This window comes from Corylus avellana, chromosome 2 (assembly GCF_965113065.1).
Source record: "Corylus avellana chromosome 2, dhCorAvel1.hap1.2, whole genome shotgun sequence".
NCBI classification, from domain to species: domain Eukaryota; kingdom Viridiplantae; phylum Streptophyta; class Magnoliopsida; order Fagales; family Betulaceae; genus Corylus; species Corylus avellana.
Window position 1 is genome coordinate 20,116,165 of NC_142491.1, and position 20,994 is coordinate 20,137,158.

The 20,994-nt window shown below is 37.6% G+C and overlaps 3 protein-coding genes across 3 annotated transcripts; 2 read left to right on the top strand and 1 right to left on the bottom strand.

Moving 5' to 3' along the window:
- The first annotated feature begins 4,283 nt into the window (after window positions 1-4,283).
- On the top strand, window positions 4,284-7,683 carry LOC132184910 (putative flavin-containing monooxygenase 1). Its single transcript, XM_059598703.2, has 5 exons — window positions 4,284-4,867; window positions 5,744-5,981; window positions 6,269-6,444; window positions 6,551-6,909; window positions 7,204-7,683. The coding sequence occupies exons 1-5, from the start codon at window positions 4,427-4,429 to the stop codon at window positions 7,547-7,549; spliced, it is 1,560 nt and encodes a 519-aa protein (XP_059454686.2). The 5' UTR covers window positions 4,284-4,426; the 3' UTR covers window positions 7,550-7,683.
- Window positions 7,684-9,465: 1,782 nt separating this feature from the next.
- Window positions 9,466-15,851, bottom strand: LOC132169675 (protein DETOXIFICATION 45, chloroplastic-like). Its single transcript, XM_059580673.2, has 11 exons — window positions 15,818-15,851; window positions 15,728-15,757; window positions 15,499-15,595; window positions 15,309-15,409; window positions 14,558-14,721; window positions 14,062-14,150; window positions 13,868-13,973; window positions 13,658-13,753; window positions 13,442-13,563; window positions 10,558-10,615; window positions 9,466-9,581 (listed from the first exon to the last, which is right to left on the bottom strand). The coding sequence occupies exons 1-11, from the start codon at window positions 15,849-15,851 to the stop codon at window positions 9,570-9,572; spliced, it is 909 nt and encodes a 302-aa protein (XP_059436656.2). The 3' UTR covers window positions 9,466-9,569.
- Window positions 15,852-16,963: 1,112 nt separating this feature from the next.
- Window positions 16,964-20,579, top strand: LOC132162820 (putative flavin-containing monooxygenase 1). Its single transcript, XM_059573044.2, has 5 exons — window positions 16,964-17,565; window positions 18,433-18,670; window positions 18,955-19,130; window positions 19,230-19,588; window positions 19,886-20,579. The coding sequence occupies exons 1-5, from the start codon at window positions 17,125-17,127 to the stop codon at window positions 20,229-20,231; spliced, it is 1,560 nt and encodes a 519-aa protein (XP_059429027.2). The 5' UTR covers window positions 16,964-17,124; the 3' UTR covers window positions 20,232-20,579.
- The last annotated feature ends 415 nt before the right edge of the window (window positions 20,580-20,994 follow it).

Here is a 20,994-nt window from a genome sequence, read left to right on the forward strand (position 1 = left end):
TTTTAAGATAACTAAGGTTCAAAAACTTAGTTCAAGGTGAAGAACATAATAGCTTGTTCGCAGCATTGATTGAATGGCATTCGAACAAGACTGATTTCAAAGATCAATATGCAAGCCAAAATGTCTAGATCATAAGCATGTTCAAATGGCGTTCGGACGAGACCATGAAGACTTCAAAATTCGAGTACCAAAAAGGAGTGAACCCATCCATATCGAATTAGGCTAAATTAGAAGATTCGCATAATGCTCCAATCGCAATGGCAATCATAGTCATCTCACAATGTGTAATCATGATGGTCATCAAGACATATTTGAGACACTCAATAACAACCTTAATTGCACCCTATTTATCGCTATGCAAAAATTGTGAAACCCTAACTCGTATTTGAGTAAGACCTAATCTCATCTGAACAAGACAACAATAAATTGTTTTAACTTTAGCTGACTTAGCATAAAAACTTCAGTTTTCTCTCCATCTATATAAGTTTCATAAATCACCACTTTCATAACCTAGATCAAATGCTATTTTTCATTGTTCTCAGAGAGGTTTCAAAACACCCTTGAGCCTTAAACAAATTAAACATTCTCCTTACTTTTTGTTTGTTCAAACCACATAAAAGCGTACAACTAGCAGAATTATGAATTGTAGCAGACAATGTTTGGTAGTGAAGGTAATCCGAATAGAATGCCAAAGGTTCTAAAACCACTGCGATGGAAGGTGAATTGGTCGTTTGCCAGTGACTAGGGTCACAAATTGAATCTTGGGAGCTACAAATGTTTTGTAAGTAAGATATATCAATTTGTAACACAAATCTTCTATGGTAGCTACCTTTGCGATTGGCTTGCCCACAAGTAATTTTACTTTTGAAAAGTTCTTCAAAAGATATCCAGTTTGTTACCAAAATCTTTGTGTTGATTGATTTAATTTATATTTTCCTGTATTTCGATATTTATAATTGTTGTAATTGGTTTGGTAATCTTGTTTGTTAACAACTTGGGTTTAAATCATATATTTCAACTAGCATTAGAGCTAAGCTAACTTTACTGAGATTAATTTCCTAAGTGATACTTTGACCCCCCTTTTGTCAAAGTATCACCAATCGTGCTGAATGATATACCATCGAGAGCATGCAAGGAATCTAGGGTGCTATTGGTAGATATCCTATATATATAAGCAAAGACGGAGGGAGGGGGGACCGGCTGGGGCCATGGTCCCCCCCCACTTCCTCAAAAAATATATTTTAAGGAGTTAAAAAAAGAAAAAGAAAAAAGAATTATGCTGTCCCCCTCCAAAACAAATTGATAGGTCCTGGGCCCCCTAACTCTCCTCCACTGTTGGTTCTTACTTCTTAGATTAATCTTGGGGTTTTTTTTGGTTAATTTTTCTATTGTTTGGCTTTTAAATTTGGTTAAGAATCTGAAAAGTTGATTTTTTTTTTTTTCCTTCATAGATTGGCTGTCGGCTTGGAAACTTAGAAATTTCTGTTGCTACTTAGAAATTTTTGTGTTTTTTGTTGTTGTTATTTTCTTTATGTATGTATGTAAATCTTGGATCTTTTCTCTGTGAGGATTTCTGGTTCTTGATTTGGTATGGCCGTATGAGAATTTTTGATGGGTTTTATTTTGATGGGTTTTTATAACTAATGCCATTGAGAAATCTCTAGTTTCTCTCTCAGTTTTTGTTCCACCCATTGAATTTCAAGTTTGAAATCATAATGATTTAGAGAATTTTTTATTAAGTCTGAATTTGGGGGAATTTTAGTAAGAAGCTAAATTCCTAAAATTAACTAGGGGCTTTTGTGTGTAGTGGATTTTTATGCATGATTTAAGATTCGGGTTGTTAGATTAATAGGTTTAAAGCTTTAATTTCACTATTGTTTATAGTATGGACATAAACCCTAATTTGTATAGTATAAATTAAATTAGGGCTTTTGGTATGTGAACACTAGGATTGCTAATTGGATGTGTTAATTACATTTAAAACGTTAATTAAACCTAAACTTTCATGAGTTCAATGAAAATTGATGCCCATGGGGTTTAGGTTCTAATATGTCATATTATAATCATATTGATTATTGTATGTGAATATGAGTATTATAAATTTGGGGTAAGTTGCTAGATCAATGGAATAAGAAGAGAATAATAATTATAGGATTAAAGTGTAATGTTTAACTTAGAGTCTATGTAATGATTATGTTATTCATGTGAGTTTGTTCATTGTTAACCTACACATTCTTTATTTTCTAAAAACTCAAAATGATCATGTAAATTTATTTGTATATGATGAGAAAGTCAAATACAATACTTGACTATTTCAAAAGAAAAAATGTACAAAGTTTATTGGTGTTTGATCCTGGATTATGTGTCACTTATGAGAATATCATGTTAATCAACGAGGTGTAAAATAACTCAACGCAGGTCGCACTTTTTGAGGTTAGTACTCTAACCTCAATTCCTAATCTAAGTAGTCTTGTAATTTGGATATTATGGTTATTAAATATTGAGACTATGGTTTGTTAGAATTTAAACATTTAATTGGAGAGTATGACACAATTCTAAGCTCAATTCCTCATTGTATTTAAGTACCAGTGATTAGACAAAGAAGGAAAAAAAATAGAAAAAACTACTAGTTCATTACACGCTGCAAAATAATAATAATAATAATAATTTGCTTTGGTCCCCTCCCATAAAACTTCCTGGCTCCGTCCCTGATCACCTGTCTGCCCTCTAATGGCGACACACCATTATCCTCTTTGCTCAAAATCTTTCAAGAAACTATGTTTCACAACAACAACTGGATTTAGTTACGCTTTGTAGAGTGTAGTGTCAGTTAAAGGGAATCGACACCAATTTAAACATGGTATCAGTTGAACAGTAAACTGACATTCTACAAAGCGTCGATTAAAGAGAACCGATACCAATTTAACTATTCAAAGACGGAGAACCGACATTCTACAAAGCGTCGATTAAAGAGAACCGACACCAATTTAAACATGGTATCAGTTGAACAGTAAACTGACATTCTACAAAGCGTCGATTAAAGAGAACCGATACAATTTAAAAATGGTATCGGTTTACTATTCAACTGACACTATTTTTCAATTGGTGTTGGTTCAACAATAAACCGTTACTACTAAAGGTGCTGGTTTACTGTTCAACCGACAGTACTCGTAACAGTAACAACCGACACTCTTGAGTGATCATTAAATACTTTCACTCACCAAACTGAGGTGTTGTTAAAAGTACAAGGGATCATCAAATACTTTCACTCAACATCCTAAATAGGTGGTCCATGGCTAAGACAAAAAAACAAATGGGTGGTCCATAGATGGGATCACGACTTACAGTACTCCAAGAGTAGCATAGTCCCACACGCTAGGGAGCATTCTGAAAGTGGCAATTGGCTTTTCTAACTTTAGCATGCCAAGGCCAAAGGCCAAGCAAATAATATAACAACCTCATAATATTGATAGTGATGGCAAGGAAAAAATCTTGAAAAAAATCTTGAAAAAAAGCGTTAACCACATTTGTATTATCACCCTATACAAATTAGTCAATTTATAGTTTTTTTAGAATCATTTATAAAGCTTAGTTTCACTTGGTAAATACGTAATTTGGGACTTAACACTTTATGAGTATTTTTATAAACTATCAACTTTATATGAACTACAAACTCTCCCACTTAAATTCCTGATATCCTCACGAAGACAATGCAAATAGTAACGACGCAAAGAAAAACGCTAGTCACATTTGCGCTATCACCACAGATGTAGCTAGTTCTGTTTGCTTATGTTATAACAGTTTTCGGACAGAGTGAACTGCACATTCTTCGGGCCTATTTAGAGGCACAGAAGTGCAGTTAGACCTAGATTAATAGGTTTTCTACTTCAATTTGACTTGGAGTGCAGGGAGGTTTAATTGGACCCGGATTGTGTTTTCTACTCCAATTCGACTTGAAGTAGGGATCTAATCCAGATTCTTTGGGATAGTAATTAATCCCAAAAAATCAATGATTAAAACCTAGTAACACCCTTCCTAGGATTTCATGATAGAACTGATGGGCCAGTTGAGTGATATTATTTGTAACAGCATAGTTGTTACATCAAAAGCAATACAAAGCCGTTCAAAAAATATCAAGGAAGAAATCAAATCATAATTGATTTTTCCTATCTATGTGCCGGCATGCTTTTGGCTTTCACCCAAAAGCATTTGGACAGACGTATGATATCAGATCGCTATTTACTTTCCCTTGTGTACGTGTGCGTGCATCGCACTTCCTTATTATCATCGACAGTAATGAGCGGAAAACTCACACGGCGCATTGTTTATTGACTTCAACATCTTCCCATCATTTCATAGATAAATTAAGGCTTAGCAGAGGCAGAAAGCATACGGCTTTGAAATATTTGATAGTCAACAATAAGCAATGGAGAGGCAGGTGGCCATTATCGGAGCCGGCATCAGTGGCCTCCTGGCTTGCAAGTACACCTTGTCAAAGGGTCTCCATCCGATCGTTTTCGAAGCCAAAAGCACCATTGGAGGAGTATGGACTAAAACCATAGAGACCACTAAGCTCCAAACTCCAAAACCAGTTTATCAGTTCTCAGATTTTCCATGGCCTTCTTCTGTGGAGGAAGATTTCCCTAACCAACATCAAGTGTTTGATTATATTCAATCCTATGCTCGCCGTTTTGATTTGCTTCGGCATATCAAATTCAACACCAAAGTTGTCAGCATCGAATATGAAGGCCCTTCTGAGGAACAGATGCAATCTTGGAGCATGTGGGGTGGCGCTGGTGAGCCATTGATTACCTCTAAAGGGAAATGGAAGGTTGTAGTAGAGGATTCCCCTACTCTCTCCACTGAGGTATGTATTTGCACATGCACCATGTAACGAAATTAGAGTTTTCAATTAATTTCATGATGTTTTGTATAATTATTTATAGCCCACTAGGACATAATTAGGTGAAGGATTATTGATAAGGAGATACATATATATAATAGTTGAGTCTATTGATTTTTCAGCACAGATCTGCTTGTCTATGAGGCCAATGTTCAGGTGGGGGTTAAAAACCGTCCTGCATCTGTAATTCGCCTGCTCACAGGCGAATTTTTAACTCCTAGCCCTGGGTGAACAGATACCCGTTACACACATATGGAGGCGAATAGCGGCATAAGGATGGACATAAATAGATAATGTCCATTTATGCCTACCATATATATATATATATATATATATATATATATATATATATAAAGAGTTGGCTTATAAAACATTATCCTTGCACATGAGAAATGAAGTAGAAAACGAAACCTTAATGCCTCATTTTCTTTCTCTCATTCTGTTTTGTAGCCACAACCCCCCTTCGGCCCTCTTTCTTTCTCTCGACTCTCGTGTTCTCCAAAAATGAAGCCTAAAAAAGAGTCCAAAATGCAAAGCGGATGACATGGACGGTTTGTACAAAAAAATCACCCGCCTAGTGTGGTTATTGGTAGATTCGACACTTTGCAAAATGCAGATGCAAATACATAATAAAAGTATTATCCGTCCATATAGTACAATTTACACCCTCAAGGGTTGAGCGAGTAGGTTAGGCCAAGACTCCAATTCAATCTCAATTTAAACCCTTTTAAGATCGGGTTAACCATACTGAATATATCAAATCAGATTAGCAATATCATAAATCAGATTAGAAATCAAGTGATGACCTCAATGAATTTTATATATTAAATGCAAATGCAGGTGTACCTAGTGGACTTCGTGATCCTCTGCATCGGAAGATTCAGTGAAGTTCCAAACGTTCCAGAATTCCCTCCAAACCAAGGCCCAGAAGTATTCCATGGCAAGGTGATACACTCCATGGACTACTCTGCCATGGATTGTCAAAGTGCTGCAGAATTGGTCAAAGGGAAGCAAGTCACTGTTGTGGGGTTACAAAAATCTGCCTTGGACATTGCCATGGAATGCTCAATAGCTAATGGTAAGATACACACTACTTCACTTATATAATTACAATGTAAAAAACTTTGTAGATCCAGATTCCCAGCAATCTATTGTTCCGATTGCTAACAATTTAGGCGGTAAATATAAAAAAGTCTTTATGGAGTTCACCTGCCGGAGCTCAGAATGCGGGTTGATCGAGGCCTGTTCGGGCAGATGTAAGTAAAGTTGGAATCTATAAACTTCTGTAGGCTTCTGCATGAAAAGTAATTTATAATTATATATTTATATGCTCCTTTTCTCAGATTTACTGCACTTAATTTGCAGGAACTGAACATCCATGTACTGTATTATACAGGACTGAACATTGGAGTGTCCCTGATTTCCTTCCATGGGGTGTGCCTCTTGCTTTTTTGTACCTTAATCGCTTCTCAGAGCTATTGGTTCATAAGCCTGGTGAAGGCTTCCTATTAAGTCTTGTGGCAACAATTCTTTCTCCTTTGGTAAACTAAATTTTTTTTTTTTTTTAGTCTCTATTATTGTTTCCTAAACATGATCCTGATCATAAGGGTGAAGCTTAATTATTTGAAATTTTTGATCATGTAACAGAGATGGGCATTTTCTAAATTCGTTGAAAGCCATATAAAGAAGAAGCTTGGGTTGGCAAAGCATGGAATGGTACCAAAACACAGCTTCCTTCAACAAATCAGTTCTTGTTTGATAACCAGAGTGCCAGAAAAATTCTATGACAAAGTTGAAGAGAGAAGCATTATTTTGAAAAAAGCTTCGAGCTTCAGCTTCTGCAAAGAAGGTGTTTTGGTTAATGGCGAGGTGCAACCTCTGAAGACTGATTTGGTCATCTTGGCTACTGGGTTCAGGGGTGATCAAAAGCTCAAAGACATTTTTGTGTCCACCACCTTTCAGGACCATATTGCCGGCTCTGCCAATGCAGCAGTTCCACTCTACAGGTTCTTTTCTTTTTCATTTCTTTTAAACATAGCATCTGATGTCAATAACAAGCAAAATATGAACCCCAATGAGGCTCAAGTGGTAAATCACTTGGCACTGGTGCTCATCATGCCGGTGAGTGCATACAATTTTTTGCAGCTACCCCCACAGGCAAAAGCGAGAGCTTTACCTGATTCATGTGGAGGGAAGCTTTTGCATGGTGTTCCGGGGATCTAGTCGGGGCCAAACCCCGGATACCCAAGTTAAAAAATAAAAATAAAAAAGGTTTGAAATGAACGTTTGCAATGTATCAGGGAATGCATTCATGCAAGAATTCCACAACTAGCAGTGATTGGATTCTCTGAAAGTGTATCAAACTTGTACACATCGGAGATGAGATGCCGGTGGCTAGCGGAGCTTCTTGATGGCACATTCAAGCTGCCGTGCATTAAAGAGATGGAAAAAGATGTGGCGAATTGGGATAAATACATGAAGACATACTCCGGCCAATACTACAGGAGATCCTGCATTGGTGCTCTTCATATATGGTACAATGATCAACTCTGCAAAGACATGGGATGGAACCCCAAAAGAAAGAAGGGATTTATCGCTGAATTGTTTGAGCCTTATGGTCCAATGGACTACACTGCAACCTCTTAACTCGGTGAGAAATGTTAGAAATTATATTTTTATGTCATAATTATTTTATAATGTTGATATAACAATCCAACTAACTTTTAGATCAATAATTGTTTTAAAAAATAATAAATAAATTGAACGGTTAGTTAGGACTACCACATCAGCATTGTGTGATAATTGTAGCATAAAAATGTAGTTTCTAATATTACATTAAAGTGAACCCTAGAACGGGTCCTAAACCATGAGTTGTCAATCATCTCTGGCACACTTCGTGCATGCGTTTGGGGTTAAAATAATGCTACACTTATTCCCATTTCTTTACACAATTTTTTCTACATCCATAGGTGACTTTTAAAACTACTATTGGATATGAGATGGATCTATTGGATTTTGATACAATGATGATTTTAAAAGCCACCTATAAGTATGAAAAACTGTGTAAAAAAATTAGAGTTGTAACATTCCTCTTGAGATTAATACCCTTCGGCTTTTTTATGTTTATTCATTTGAAAGCATTACAGACTTGCTTAAAATAAAAGAAAAATTATTAAATCAGTCCATGTGGCTTTATCTTGTAACAAATAAATCCTTGTAGTTTCAAAATGAACTTATAAATGTGATGTGCTTTTGTGACAAAATGATCCATGCGATCAAATTCCGGTCATTTTTCCTACCTGTTTTTATGAAAATACAAATTTACCCACAAATAGAAAGTTATACAAAATAAAAGGAAAAAAGAAAAAAAAAAAATTGGTTGGCCACCCCAAGGGTCTTTTGCAGTGACGGAATGCCCCCCATTCTTGAGGAAAAAAAAAAAATTAAGGTCAAATTTTAGTTTTTAAATATTTGGCCCTTACCCATGCAAGCTAGAAAAAATAAAAATTGCCCCTACTCACAATTCTTTCGGCCCTACTTATAAATGTTTTTGGCCTTACCCAATAAAAATTTTGGCTCCACCAACTAAATATTTTGGCCCTACTGCTCCTACCCAAAAAATCTTTTGGGCCATACCCATTAAAACTTAAAAGTTGGTTACTAATTGTCAAATCTTTTAACCCTTACTCATTGAAAATTGTAGTAACCTTATTTTTGTCCTTAACCCATTAAGCTGGTTACCCATTTGAGAATTGGATATATCTGAGCATTTTGTTGTACGTCTCATTGCCATTCTAACCCTAAACAAGCACAAGTCCACAATCAAGATTTAATTTTCCTATACTGATTTAAGTTTCCAAATGCAAAGTAATTTATTTTTACCTTAAACTCTTTGTTTTCGTCTCATAGTTGTTTCTTCTTCGTGTAATTCAATCTAGGTCTTTAATTTTATTTTATTTTTATTCTTTCTTTCTTCTAGTGTATACCTAGCCACTTGAAGATTTCCTTAGGCTATTGAACCAACACTTTAGATGATAATAATAATAATAATAATAAATAAATAAATTTATGACTTAGCCCTTTCTTTTTCTTTTTTTTTTTTCCTAATCTTATGCCTTGGCCCCAACCCACAATACTTTTTGACTCTGTTCGTGGTCTTTTGGTTGTGATTCGACCACGTAACCCCAAGAGCCAAATGTAGGAGTGGTCTGAACAGAAAGAATAGAGGGTCTCGCATATTTTCCTTTTCTTATTAATCTAAGGGGACAATACAAGAACACTCATCATAATACTACCCTCGACAAGGGAAATTGTCTCGATAAATCCTTGCTTTTGTAAGCACTATTGCTCATGCGGGCAAGAAGAACCTGGACTTTGCCGGAGAATAAGATGCATGTTTCCATCAATAATCCAATGATAATCTAAAAGGCATAAATGACAAATTAGTAACAATATTTATAGCCTTCCATGAAAAAATAAATAATAATAATTCATTGAAAAATGATCTAATTGATAACACATGGTTTTGATTAATTTGTTTACTTTATACCAGATGATACCAATCGAAAATCAAAACTGTTTTATCTGCTTAATAAGATCTCTTAAGGAATCTATGTCATACTTGAGAATAGCAGTAGTCCTGCAATCATTCCAGATTGTTCCCACCTCAAGTGGCCAGCTGAAAAACACAGAGATTCAATCGATAAACCATTACCAGCAAACTCTTATGAGTGATTCTACCAGATAGTAGCAGTTTTTTTTTTTTTTTTTTCCCCAATTTCAATTGGAGAAGCAAGAAATACATGCAATATCAACTAAGCTAAGAAAGCAATTTAAGGTAACAAATTAGAAATAAGGAATGTCATTTGCATGGTAAGTTCGTATAAGTCTGAAAACATCACCTCAATGTGAATACTTTAGTTCATCTCCCTTGTCTCAAAAAGAAAGGTGACTATTTGTCATTTTTTTTTTAACTCAAATGAGAAATGCTACACACGCTCAAATACACGCTCCACGAAAGTTGAAACAGCACTAAAAATCACAATTAGATTTTAGATTGACTACTCGTAGCTTTTCAATCGATTAATAATTTTTAGTGCCACATCCGAAGGGTGCATTTGAGAGTACGAATGTGTGTAGCATTTATCAACTCAAATTACTTCGATTTAACTATACTACCAAGTTTCCACCGAATATTGTCACTGTCCTTGCTGGAATTGGGTACAAGATATATTCAAAAAGTAATATTCCAATAAAATGCTTTCCTTCTATAAAAGTTTTTATGGTGTTTTCTTCTCTAATAAAACTTGTGTAAAACGCAACTGGCAGTCGCCTACAGAAACAGAGAACATGAGGAAGGGGAAAATAAATATAAAAACAAGTATGAATTACAATTTTCAAATAACGTTTTACCATAGTTTGATGGGGTGAATTAAACCGTATTTGAAGACATATTCAAATGAATCCATAGGTTCAGAACTAGGAAGACTTACCCACCCACTGTCATGCATAGATTTGTAGGACCAAAGACAAGATAAATTATCATTAGTTGAATACAAGCAAACAAATTAATTACAAGAATATATATGATGTTAATATGTATCAGAAAGTTAGAACACTATGATCCATAATCAGAGTTATGAATATTGACCAACCTCAAGTCTCTGGAAGTCCCTGTGCAGGAACCACCATGGACCCCTTTTTGATAGTAATCTGAAAAAATGGATTAAAATTAGTCAACGAGCACGAGCAAGAAATAGCAAAGATCAAGCATACATAAGCAGAGCAACACTGATAAGCATCTACAAAAGTCTTCAGTAACATTGAGGCCTGTTAGAATAATGGAGAGATATAGAAGCAGAAGAAAGAGAGAGAGAAGAGAGAGAGAGAGCGGAAGCATATAGGACTACATTGTATTGAGTCTTGTATATAATAATGAATACAATGGCCTCTATTTATAGAGAGGAGATTATGAATGAGCCTTCTATGTTAGCAATGTGGGACAAGAGGATGAGGCTTTTATACAAGCCAATGGCTAAAGCCTCTCCTCACTTGGGCAATGTGGGACAACCCACATATTATCTCTAACATCCCCCCTCAAACTCAATGTGTAAAATTGAGTTTGGATAAACGAAAAGGGAAAGAAAAAGGAATTCGCCGAAAAAGGTGCTTGTGCCGAAACAATTGCTGAAGTAACGCCATAAAAGTTGTTAGAGACCGGTGGATTCTGCCTGAATTTGAGCAATGCATTTAAGCTGGAGCTTGGTTCACTTGGTTGTAATTTGACTTGAAAACCATATACTAGTAATGAAGTAGCGCGACTAGTCGGCTGAGAAAAGCAAGGCCGGTTAAAAGGGGCTTGTTTGGCCCGTAACCCTTGGACCGTCTCGCCTTGTCGGCTGAACGAAAGTCTGACCCATCTAACTAGTAGATCGTCTCGCCTGATCGGCTGAGATAAGCAGGGCCGGTAGAAGAGGCTAATCATGCCTGAAACCCTTGGACCGTCTCGCCTTGTCGGCTGAGATAAGCAGGGCCGGTTGAAGAGGCTAATCATGCCTGAAACCCTTGGACCGTCTCGCCTTGTCGGCTGAGATAAGCAGGGCCGGTTGAAGAGGCTAATCATGCCTGAAACCCTTGGACCGTCTCGCCTTGTCGGCTGAACGAAAGTCTGACCCATCTAACTAGTAGATCGTCTCGCCTGATCGGCTGAGATAAGCAGGGCCGGTTGAAGAGGCTATTCAGTGACCGGTGATGGCGGCATTTGACAAGGCAGAAGTGGGCCGGTTGAAAGGGGCTTCTTTGGCCCGAAAACCCATGGACCTAAGGAAAGATTGGTCTGACCCGAGAGTGCCATCCGCTAGAAGAATGAACCGGATTGAGATGCGCCAAAGAACAGGCTATAAAACCGAATTGAACAAGCATAAACCAACTTGAACCGCATAAAACAAACGCCTTAAATTTGAAGAAGAGTCTTGTTTTCTGCCATCTAGAGATGCCAAAACTAAAAATAGACCACAAATTTGAAATCAGGACGAAAAATTGAGTAGGAAACACCTGGTCAACTTTTTCAGTGGTCAAAGTCAAAGTCAACTGTCAACGGTGAAAGTCAACGGTCAACAGTCAAAGTCAACGCTGACGTGGCAATGTCAGACCGATTCTGGTGACGTGGACTGGTGACGTGGCACTGATGACGTGACACTATGGCATGGCACCGATGACGTGGCACTGTGACGTGGCACATTGGGGTGACGTGGCATGCTGACGTGGCAATAGGGCTGACGTGGCAAGGATGACGTGGCACGTGGGTGCGATGGCGCGTGAGGCGCGTGGAGGTGCGTGGACGCGCGTGGAGCGCGTGGATCTGACGCGCGGAGCTTCTGGTGGCGCGTGGGAACGCGTGGATGCTTGTATGGATGATCTGAGACCTGTTCTGGAATCCTGGGGAGCAGATCTATCCAACGGTGGCCTGAGGGAAGCAATCGAACCACCGTGTCAGGCGGTGGCTTGACGGCGGCGTGACCTGGCGCGTGGATCTCACGCGCGGAGCCTCTGGTGGCGCGTGGAGGCGCGTGAAGGTTCCGATGAGGCTGTACTCGACGGCTCTCGCCTCGTCTTGCCCGGATCTATCGAACGGAGTGAAAACCACGAAGATCCGACATAGGTGGAGGCGTGTGGAGGAGCGTTAGCCGCGCGTTGGAGAGACTACAGTTTCTGAGGGCGGAGCGTGGAGGCGCGTGCAACGCTGGAATAGGCTGAAATTGCACAGATCCACCGTTCTAGGGCCAAGACACCACTTTTGGTGGTTATTTGGCCAAGAGGAGTCACGGTGGCGGCGCGATTGGCTCAGACAGAAATTGTCGGAGGAGCGTGAAGGCGCTTGGAGAGCCGATGGCTGTGGATCGACGACCGAAATTGGGAGGACGCTGAAGGGAGCGCCGGAAAACGTCAAAGACGTTTATTGAAGGCCAGAGAAGGTGGCTCTGATACCATGTTAGAATAATGGAGAGATATAGAAGCAGAAGAAAGAGAGAGAGAAGAGAGAGAGAGAGCGGAAGCATATAGGACTACATTGTATTGAGTCTTGTATATAATAATGAATACAATGGCCTCTATTTATAGAGAGGAGATTATGAATGAGCCTTCTATGTTAGCAATGTGGGACAAGAGGATGAGGCTTTTATACAAGCCAATGGCTAAAGCCTCTCCTCACTTGGGCAATGTGGGACAACCCACATATTATCTCTAACCAACAGTGAATAATGCCAACAATACCTAACTTATAAAAGTTGACTACAAATAAAAGTTGATATCATTAGTAATATAAGGTGTAGGACCAAAGATTAATAGAAGAACTAAAACAAGCTTTCGCATCACTAAATCACCAAGATATCAACACCAGGCATATGACAAGTAGAGATGTACATAATAAAAATACTCATCAGCAATTGAACATCGGCCCCTTGCCTACTGTCAGGATATTCAAAAAGTGCATATAACTTCTGGAATGAAAGAAAATAATCATAGTATTGTAAATTTTACCTCATAAATCCTGCCACCGTTCGTAGGCCCATAAAGAGTGTCAATCCCAACCAAACCCCAGGAAGACCAATAATTGAAGGAGCATAGAGCAAAAATACTGAACATATTGCCCCTACTATCATCTATAAAATAAAATTAAAAATGTCAGAGAAGCAATATGTACAACCATGCAAGGACATCTCAAATAAGTTTAAACTCTGCATAAGCCAGGCTTACCATCGAGCAAGCTGCATATGGGAAGTCTGAAATACCAAAATGGAGACCATCAAAAATATAAGCCAGTGCATTCAAAGGTTGACTAGCACTGACAAACTGTGACAAATTTTTGATGAAATCATTAGAAATATGTAAAGGCGCCAACAATTATATCAACTTTAAACTATATAAAAATTAAACAAATTGCAGAACACAAATGTCCATACATACCAATACCCCCGTTTTAACAATTCCTAAAACTTCAGCATCCTTGGTGAACACGGTGGCCAAAGAACCAGAAGGAAGACCCAGAATTGCAGACAAGCAAATTCCAGTCCTATCTGGAAAAACATGCCACATCACGTCCTCAAACAGAATCTATCCAACTTTGTGTGCATCAGACACTCCAAATACAATGGAGAAGCAAAAAAGATATGCTTACCTTCAACACAAAGTGTGTAATGTCCTTTACAGTCTGGAAGTCACCTTTAGATAAAGAACTCGCAATCAGGGCCTACAAATAGATCCAATTTGGAAGTCAACAAAAATACAAACTTCTGTAGGTATCCTGTGAACCAAATGTAGCATCTCATAGTAAGCGAACTACATATTCTTAGAGAGTTGCTTGGAGGTGCTTAAATTCCAACAATTAAATGCAGCAAGATACATTTTTCCTTTTCATTAGAGAGTAAAATGTTTTCCAAAAGCTCCTTGTCATTTTTTTTTCCATTCTTCAACCAGTTGTCAGACTTTCCCTGTGTTTACGTATATTCTACTGCAATAGTGTCTTATTTTACGCACAGCCAATCCACAGAGCTGATCATTCCAACCAAATAGAAATTGAATGGATGATAGCATGGGAACAAATAAATAAGAATGTCAAGAAAGCATAAGAAATCTTTCGAAGAAAGAATTTAATACCTGACCAGATGCAGCCAGTGCATCTGTAAGGAGGGATACAGCTAGCCATACTTGAATACATATCTGATGTGCAGCCATAGCTACCGGACCTTGACGAGCAGCCATTAATGTCCCCAATGTCATGGTTGTAAGAACAGGAAAAGTTCTTCCAAGAAGAAAGCTACCTAAAGCAGCCAACAATTGGTAAGCATAGCTGTTGAAATACATCTGAAGTAGATAAAAAGGTCTAACATGTATATCAATCGCTATCAGAATACCAAATGGTGAAACATTTCACCATCCAAAATCAATGTACTGTTCCATCAGCAAACTAATGTCAATTACTATCATAATAGCATAATTCATGCAAATGTGCAACTGACTGAAACAACAGTTTAGACATATGAACCTTCTAAATATACAAGGAGTAAGGATAGACTTGTTTGGGGTTTATGGGGGAGGGAAGGAATGACATCCTTTCTAAAAATATAAGTGAAAGAAAACCAAAAAATATTGAAACATTGCACCATCCAAAATCAAAGTACTGTTCCATGAGCAAACTAATGTCAATTACTATCATAATAGCATAATTCATGCAAATGTGCAACTGACTGAAGCGAAAGTTTAGCCATATCAACTGTCTAAATATACGAGTAAGGAGAGTTGCAAAAAACTATAAATGGAACTCTTACTGGGGGGCTGGAGGAATGCCAGCCTTTCTAAACATATAAAGGGAAAACACAATCAAACTGACCAAAAACTAAGAACTTACCAGATTTTATATATCCGCCAAATTGAAGTGATCCCATCTTTGGAGGCAATAATACAGCTCTCTTCTTTAATTGCCAGATCAGTAAGAAGGTAACAATGTATCTGAAGCATAAATTTTCTAGCATGATTATTGTCAAATAAGCCCAAAAAGAAAAGAAGAAGAAGTAAATAAGTCCAAAAAAAGCACGTACTGAGACACAACAGTGGATATGGCAGCTCCAGTTGCACCCAATCGAAAATAATAAATTAGAGTGGGGAACAAAAATACAGCTAACAGATTACCAATGCCTGCATATGGAACAAAACATGAATTAGAAAAAAGAGAAGCACAAGATATGAAGAAAAACAGAACTAGGATCTTGATAAAGTGTACATTGAAAAAATAAAGGCAACAAATTGGAAGCAACAAACAGAAGTAACCAGATAAAGTTGACGCTAAAAATATCAGAACTTCTCATACATTCTTCAAAATAAGGTTCTAGAGAGTTGCAAACAACTAAGTCTAGAGACCAACATCAACGTCTTCCCTTTCAGTGCTAAACATCTTTCACTAAAATCTGTCTCGCTTTCTCTATCGAAAAGAAAATCACTATTAAGATGAAGGGCACTGATGCAGATGCCCAGACAGATACCCAATAATGGGGACATTGAAAAACCCACACATTGATTTCATTACTTTTTTATTAAGTTCCCAAAAAGAAAGAAACATGAATACATTTAAAACAGAGAGGGAGAGGAAGAGATAGAGTAACGCTGGGCGGGAGAAAATTAGAAAAAAAAGGAGGGAGAGGAAAAAAAATTAAAAAGGCAAGAGGAAGGGTGCATGCATGATATGATGGCGCTGCAGGGGATGGGACGTCGGGCAGGTTCTGATGGAGTACTTCCCAATGCAGGTTTTTGACATGCAACATGTGGCAAATAAATAATTTTTGACCGTATTACATATAGCATGTCAATAATTGGCTTAAAAATTAAATATATATTTTTATAAAATTTAATTATTAACCTGTAAAAAAATGTCGCGCCAATAAGTTTTGACGTGATAGTTTCACTCGTCAATAAACTTTAACTTATGAAATTGGCAGGTCAAAAAATTTTGACTTACAAGTTTAATACGTTAAAAATTTTTGACTTGTCAGTTTGACATGTCAGTAACTTTTAACGTGTTAAAAATTGCAAACTCAATAATGCATATATTATAAAATATTAAAAATAAAATTTAATTTAGCAACGTGGCAGTATCTACCACGTTAGATTTTTCTAACGTGTTGATATTGCCACGCCACTAAATAGTGAAGTGGCAACATCAACACGTCAGAAAAATTTTATTGACGTAGCATAAATTGATATGTCACTATTTACGGGGAAAAAGTATTGCACAAATCTGTTTTTTGTAGTGAAAATATACAAAGCCCTTGTTACATCAAAAGCAATACAAAGCCGTTGTTACAACTTACATCCATTCCCAACAGCTTAGTTGTTACATCAAAAGCAATATAAAGCCGTTCAAAAAAATGTCAAGGAAGAAATCAAATCATAATTGATTTTTCCTATCTATGTGCCGGCATGCTTTTGGCTTTCACCCAAAAGCATTTGGACAGACGTATGATATCAGATCGCTCTTTACTTTCCCTTGTGTACGTGTGCGTGCATCGCACACCCTTATGATCATCGTCCATCGACAGTAATGAGCGGAAAACTCAAACGGCGCATCGTTTATTGACTTCAACATCTTCCCATCATTTCATATATGAATTAAGGCTTTGCAGAGGCAGAAAGCATACGGCTTTGAAATATTTGATAGTCAGCAATAAGCAATGGAGAGGCAGGTGGCCATTATCGGAGCCGGCATCAGTGGCCTACTGGCTTGCAAGTACACCTTGTCAAAGGGTCTCCATCCGATCGTTTTCGAAGCCAAAAGCACCACTGGAGGAGTATGGACTAAAACCATAGAGACCACTAAGCTCCAAACTCCAAAACCAGCTTATCAGTTCTCAGATTTTCCATGGCCTTCTTCTGTGGAGGAAGATTTCCCTAACCAACATCAAGTGTTTGATTATATTCAATCCTATGCTCGCCATTTTGATTTGCTTCGGCATATCAAATTCAACACCAAAGTTGTCAGCATCAAATATGAAGGCCCTTCTGAGGAACAGATGCAATCTTGGAGCATGTGGGGTGGCGCTGGTGAGCCATTGATTAGCTCTAAAGGGAAATGGAAGGTTGTAGTAGAGGATTCCCCTACTCTCTCCACTGAGGTATGTATTTGCACATACACCATGTAACGAAATTAGAGTTTTCAATTAATTTCATGATGTTTTGTATAATTATTATAGCCCACTAGGACATAATTAGGTGAAGGATTATTGATAAGGAGATACATATATATAATAGCAGAGTCTATTGATTTTTCAGCACAGATCTGCTTGTCTATGAGGCCAATGTTCAGGTGGGTTAAAAACCGTCCTGCATCTGTAATTCGCCCGCTCACAGGCAAATTTTTAACTCCTAGCCCTGGGTGAGCAAATACCCGTTACACACATATGGAAGCGAATAGCGGAATAAGGATGGACATAAATAGATAATGTCCATTTATGCCTACCATATATATATATATATATATATATATAAAGAGTTGACTTATAAAACATTATCCTTTCATATGACAAATGAAGTAGAAAACGAAACCTTAATGCCTCATTTTCTTTCTCTCATTCTGTTCTGTAGCCACAACTCCCCTTCGGCCCTCTTTCTTTCTCTCGACTCTCGTGTTCTCCAAAAATGAAGCCTAAAAAACTATCCAAAATGCAAAGCGGATGTCATGGACGGTTTGTACAAAAAAATCACCCGCCTAGTGTGGTTATTGGTAGATTCCACCCTTTGCAAAATGCAGATGCAAATACATAATAACAGTATTATCCGTCCATATAGAATATAGTACTGTTTACACCCTTAAGGGTTGAGCGAGTAGGTTAGGCCAAGACTCCAATTCAATCTCAATTTAAACCCCTTTAAGATCGGGTTAACCATACTGAATATATCAAATCAGATTAGCAATATTCATAAATCAGATTAGAAATCAAGTGATGACCTCAATGAATTTTATATATTAAATGCAAATGCAGGTGTACCTAGTGGACTTCGTGATCCTCTGCATCGGAAGATTCAGTGAAGTTCCAAACGTTCCAGAATTCCCTCCAAACCAAGGCCCAGAAGTATTCCATGGCAAGGTGATACACTCCATGGACTACTCTGCCATGGATTGTCAAAGTGCTGCAGAATTGGTCAAAGGGAAGCAAGTCACTGTTGTGGGGTTACAAAAATCTGCCTTGGACATTGCCATGGAATGCTCAATAGCTAATGGTACGATACACACTACTTCACTTATATAATTACAATGTAAAAAACTTTGTAGATCCGGATTCTCAGCAATCTATTGTTCCGATCGCTAACAATTTAAGTAGTAAATATAAAGTCTTTATGGAATTCACCTGCCCGAGCTCAGAATGTGGGTTGCTCGAGACCTGTTCGGGCAGACATAAGTAAAGTTGGAATCTCTACTCTTCTGTAGGCTCCTGCATGAAAAGTAATTTATAATTATATATTTATATGCTCCTTTTCTCAGATTTACTGCACTTAATTTGCAGGAACTGAACATCCATGTACTGTATTATACAGGACTGAACATTGGACTGTCCCTGATTACCTTCCATGGGGTGTGCCTCTTGCTTATTTTTACCTTAATCGCTTCTCAGAGCTATTGGTTCATAAGCCTGGTGAAGGCTTCCTATTAAGTCTTGTGGCAACAATTCTTTCTCCTTTGGTAAACTGACTTTTTTTTTGTCTCTATTTTTGTTTCCTAAACATGATCCTGATCATAAGGGTGAAGCTTAATTATTAGAATCTGTTGATCATGTAACAGAGATGGGCATTTTCTAAATTCGTTGAAAGCCATATAAAGAAGAAGCTTGGGTTGGCAAAGCATGGAATGGTACCAAAACACAGCTTCCTTCAAGAAATCAGTTCTTGTTTGCTCTCCACAGTGCCAGAAAAATTCTATGACAAAGTTGAAGAGAGAAGCATTATTTTGAAAAAAGCTTCGAGTTTCAGCTTCTGCAAAGAAGGTGTTTTGGTTAATGGCGAGGTGCAACCTCTGAAGACTGATTTGGTCATCTTGGCTACTGGGTTCAGGGGTGATCAAAAGCTCAAAGAAATTTTTGTGTCCACCACCTTTCAGGACTATATTGCCGGCTCTGCCAATGCAACAGTTCCCCTCTACAGGTTCTTTTCTTTTTCATTTCTTTTAAACATAGCATCTGATGTTAATAACAAGCAAAATACAAACCCCAATGAGGCTCGAGTGGTAAATCACTTGGCACTGGTGCCTCGTCAAGCAGGTGAGTGCAAACAATTTTTTCCAGCTACCCCCGCAGGCAAAAGCGAGAGCTTTACCTGATTCATGCGGAGGGAAGCTTTTACACGGTGTTCCGGGGATCTAGTCAGGGCAAAACCCTGGATACCCAAGTTGAATAATAAAAAATAAAAAAGGTTTTGAAATGAACATTTGCAATGCATCAGGGAGTGCATTCATGCAAGAATTCCACAACTAGCAGTGATTGGATTCTCGGAAAGTGTATCAAACTTGTACACATCAGAGATGAGATGCCGGTGGCTAGCGGAGCTTCTTGACGGCACATTCAAGCTGCCGTGCATTAAAGAGATGGAAAAAGATGTGGTGAATTGGGATAAATACATGAAGACATACTCCGGCCAATACTACAGGAGATCCTGCATTGGTGCTCTTCATATATGGTACAACGATCAACTCTGCAAAGACATGGGATGGAACCCCAAAAGAAAGAAGGGATTCATCGCTGAATTGTTTGAGCCTTATGGTCCAATGGACTACACCGCAACCTCTTAAGTCGGTGTGAAATGTTTGAAATTATATTTTTATTTCATAATTATTTTATAATGTTGATATAACAGTTCCAACCAATTTTTATATCAATAAATGTTTTAAAAAATAATAAATAAATTGAACGGTTAGTTAGGACTACCACATCAGCATTGTGTGATAATTGTGGGATAAAAATATAGTTTCTAGCATTACATTAAAGTCAACCCTAGAACGGGTTCTAAACCATGAGTTGTCAATCATCTTTGACACACTTCGTGCATGCGTTTGGGGTTAAAATAATGCTACACTTATTCCCATTTTTTTACACAATTTTTCTACATCCGTAGGTGACTTTTAAAACTACTATTAGATATGAGATGGATCTTTATTGAATTTTGATACAATGATTATTTTAAAAGCCACCTATAAATATGAAAAAATTGTATAAAAAAATTAGAGTAAGTGTAACATTCCTCTTGACATTAATACCCTTCGGCTTTTTTATGTTTATTCATTTGAAAGCATTACAGAATTGCTTAAAATAAAAAGAAAAATTATTAAATCAGTCCATGTCGTTTTATTTTGTGACAAAATGATCCATGCGATCAAATTCCGGTCATTTTTTCTACCTGTCTTTATGAAAATACAAATTTACCCACAAATTGAAAGTTATACAAAATAAAAGGAAAATAAATAAATAAAAAAAAAAAATTGGTTGGCCACCCCGAGGGTCTTTTGCAGTGACGAAATGACCCCCCATTCTTGAAAAAAAAAAAATTAAGGTCAA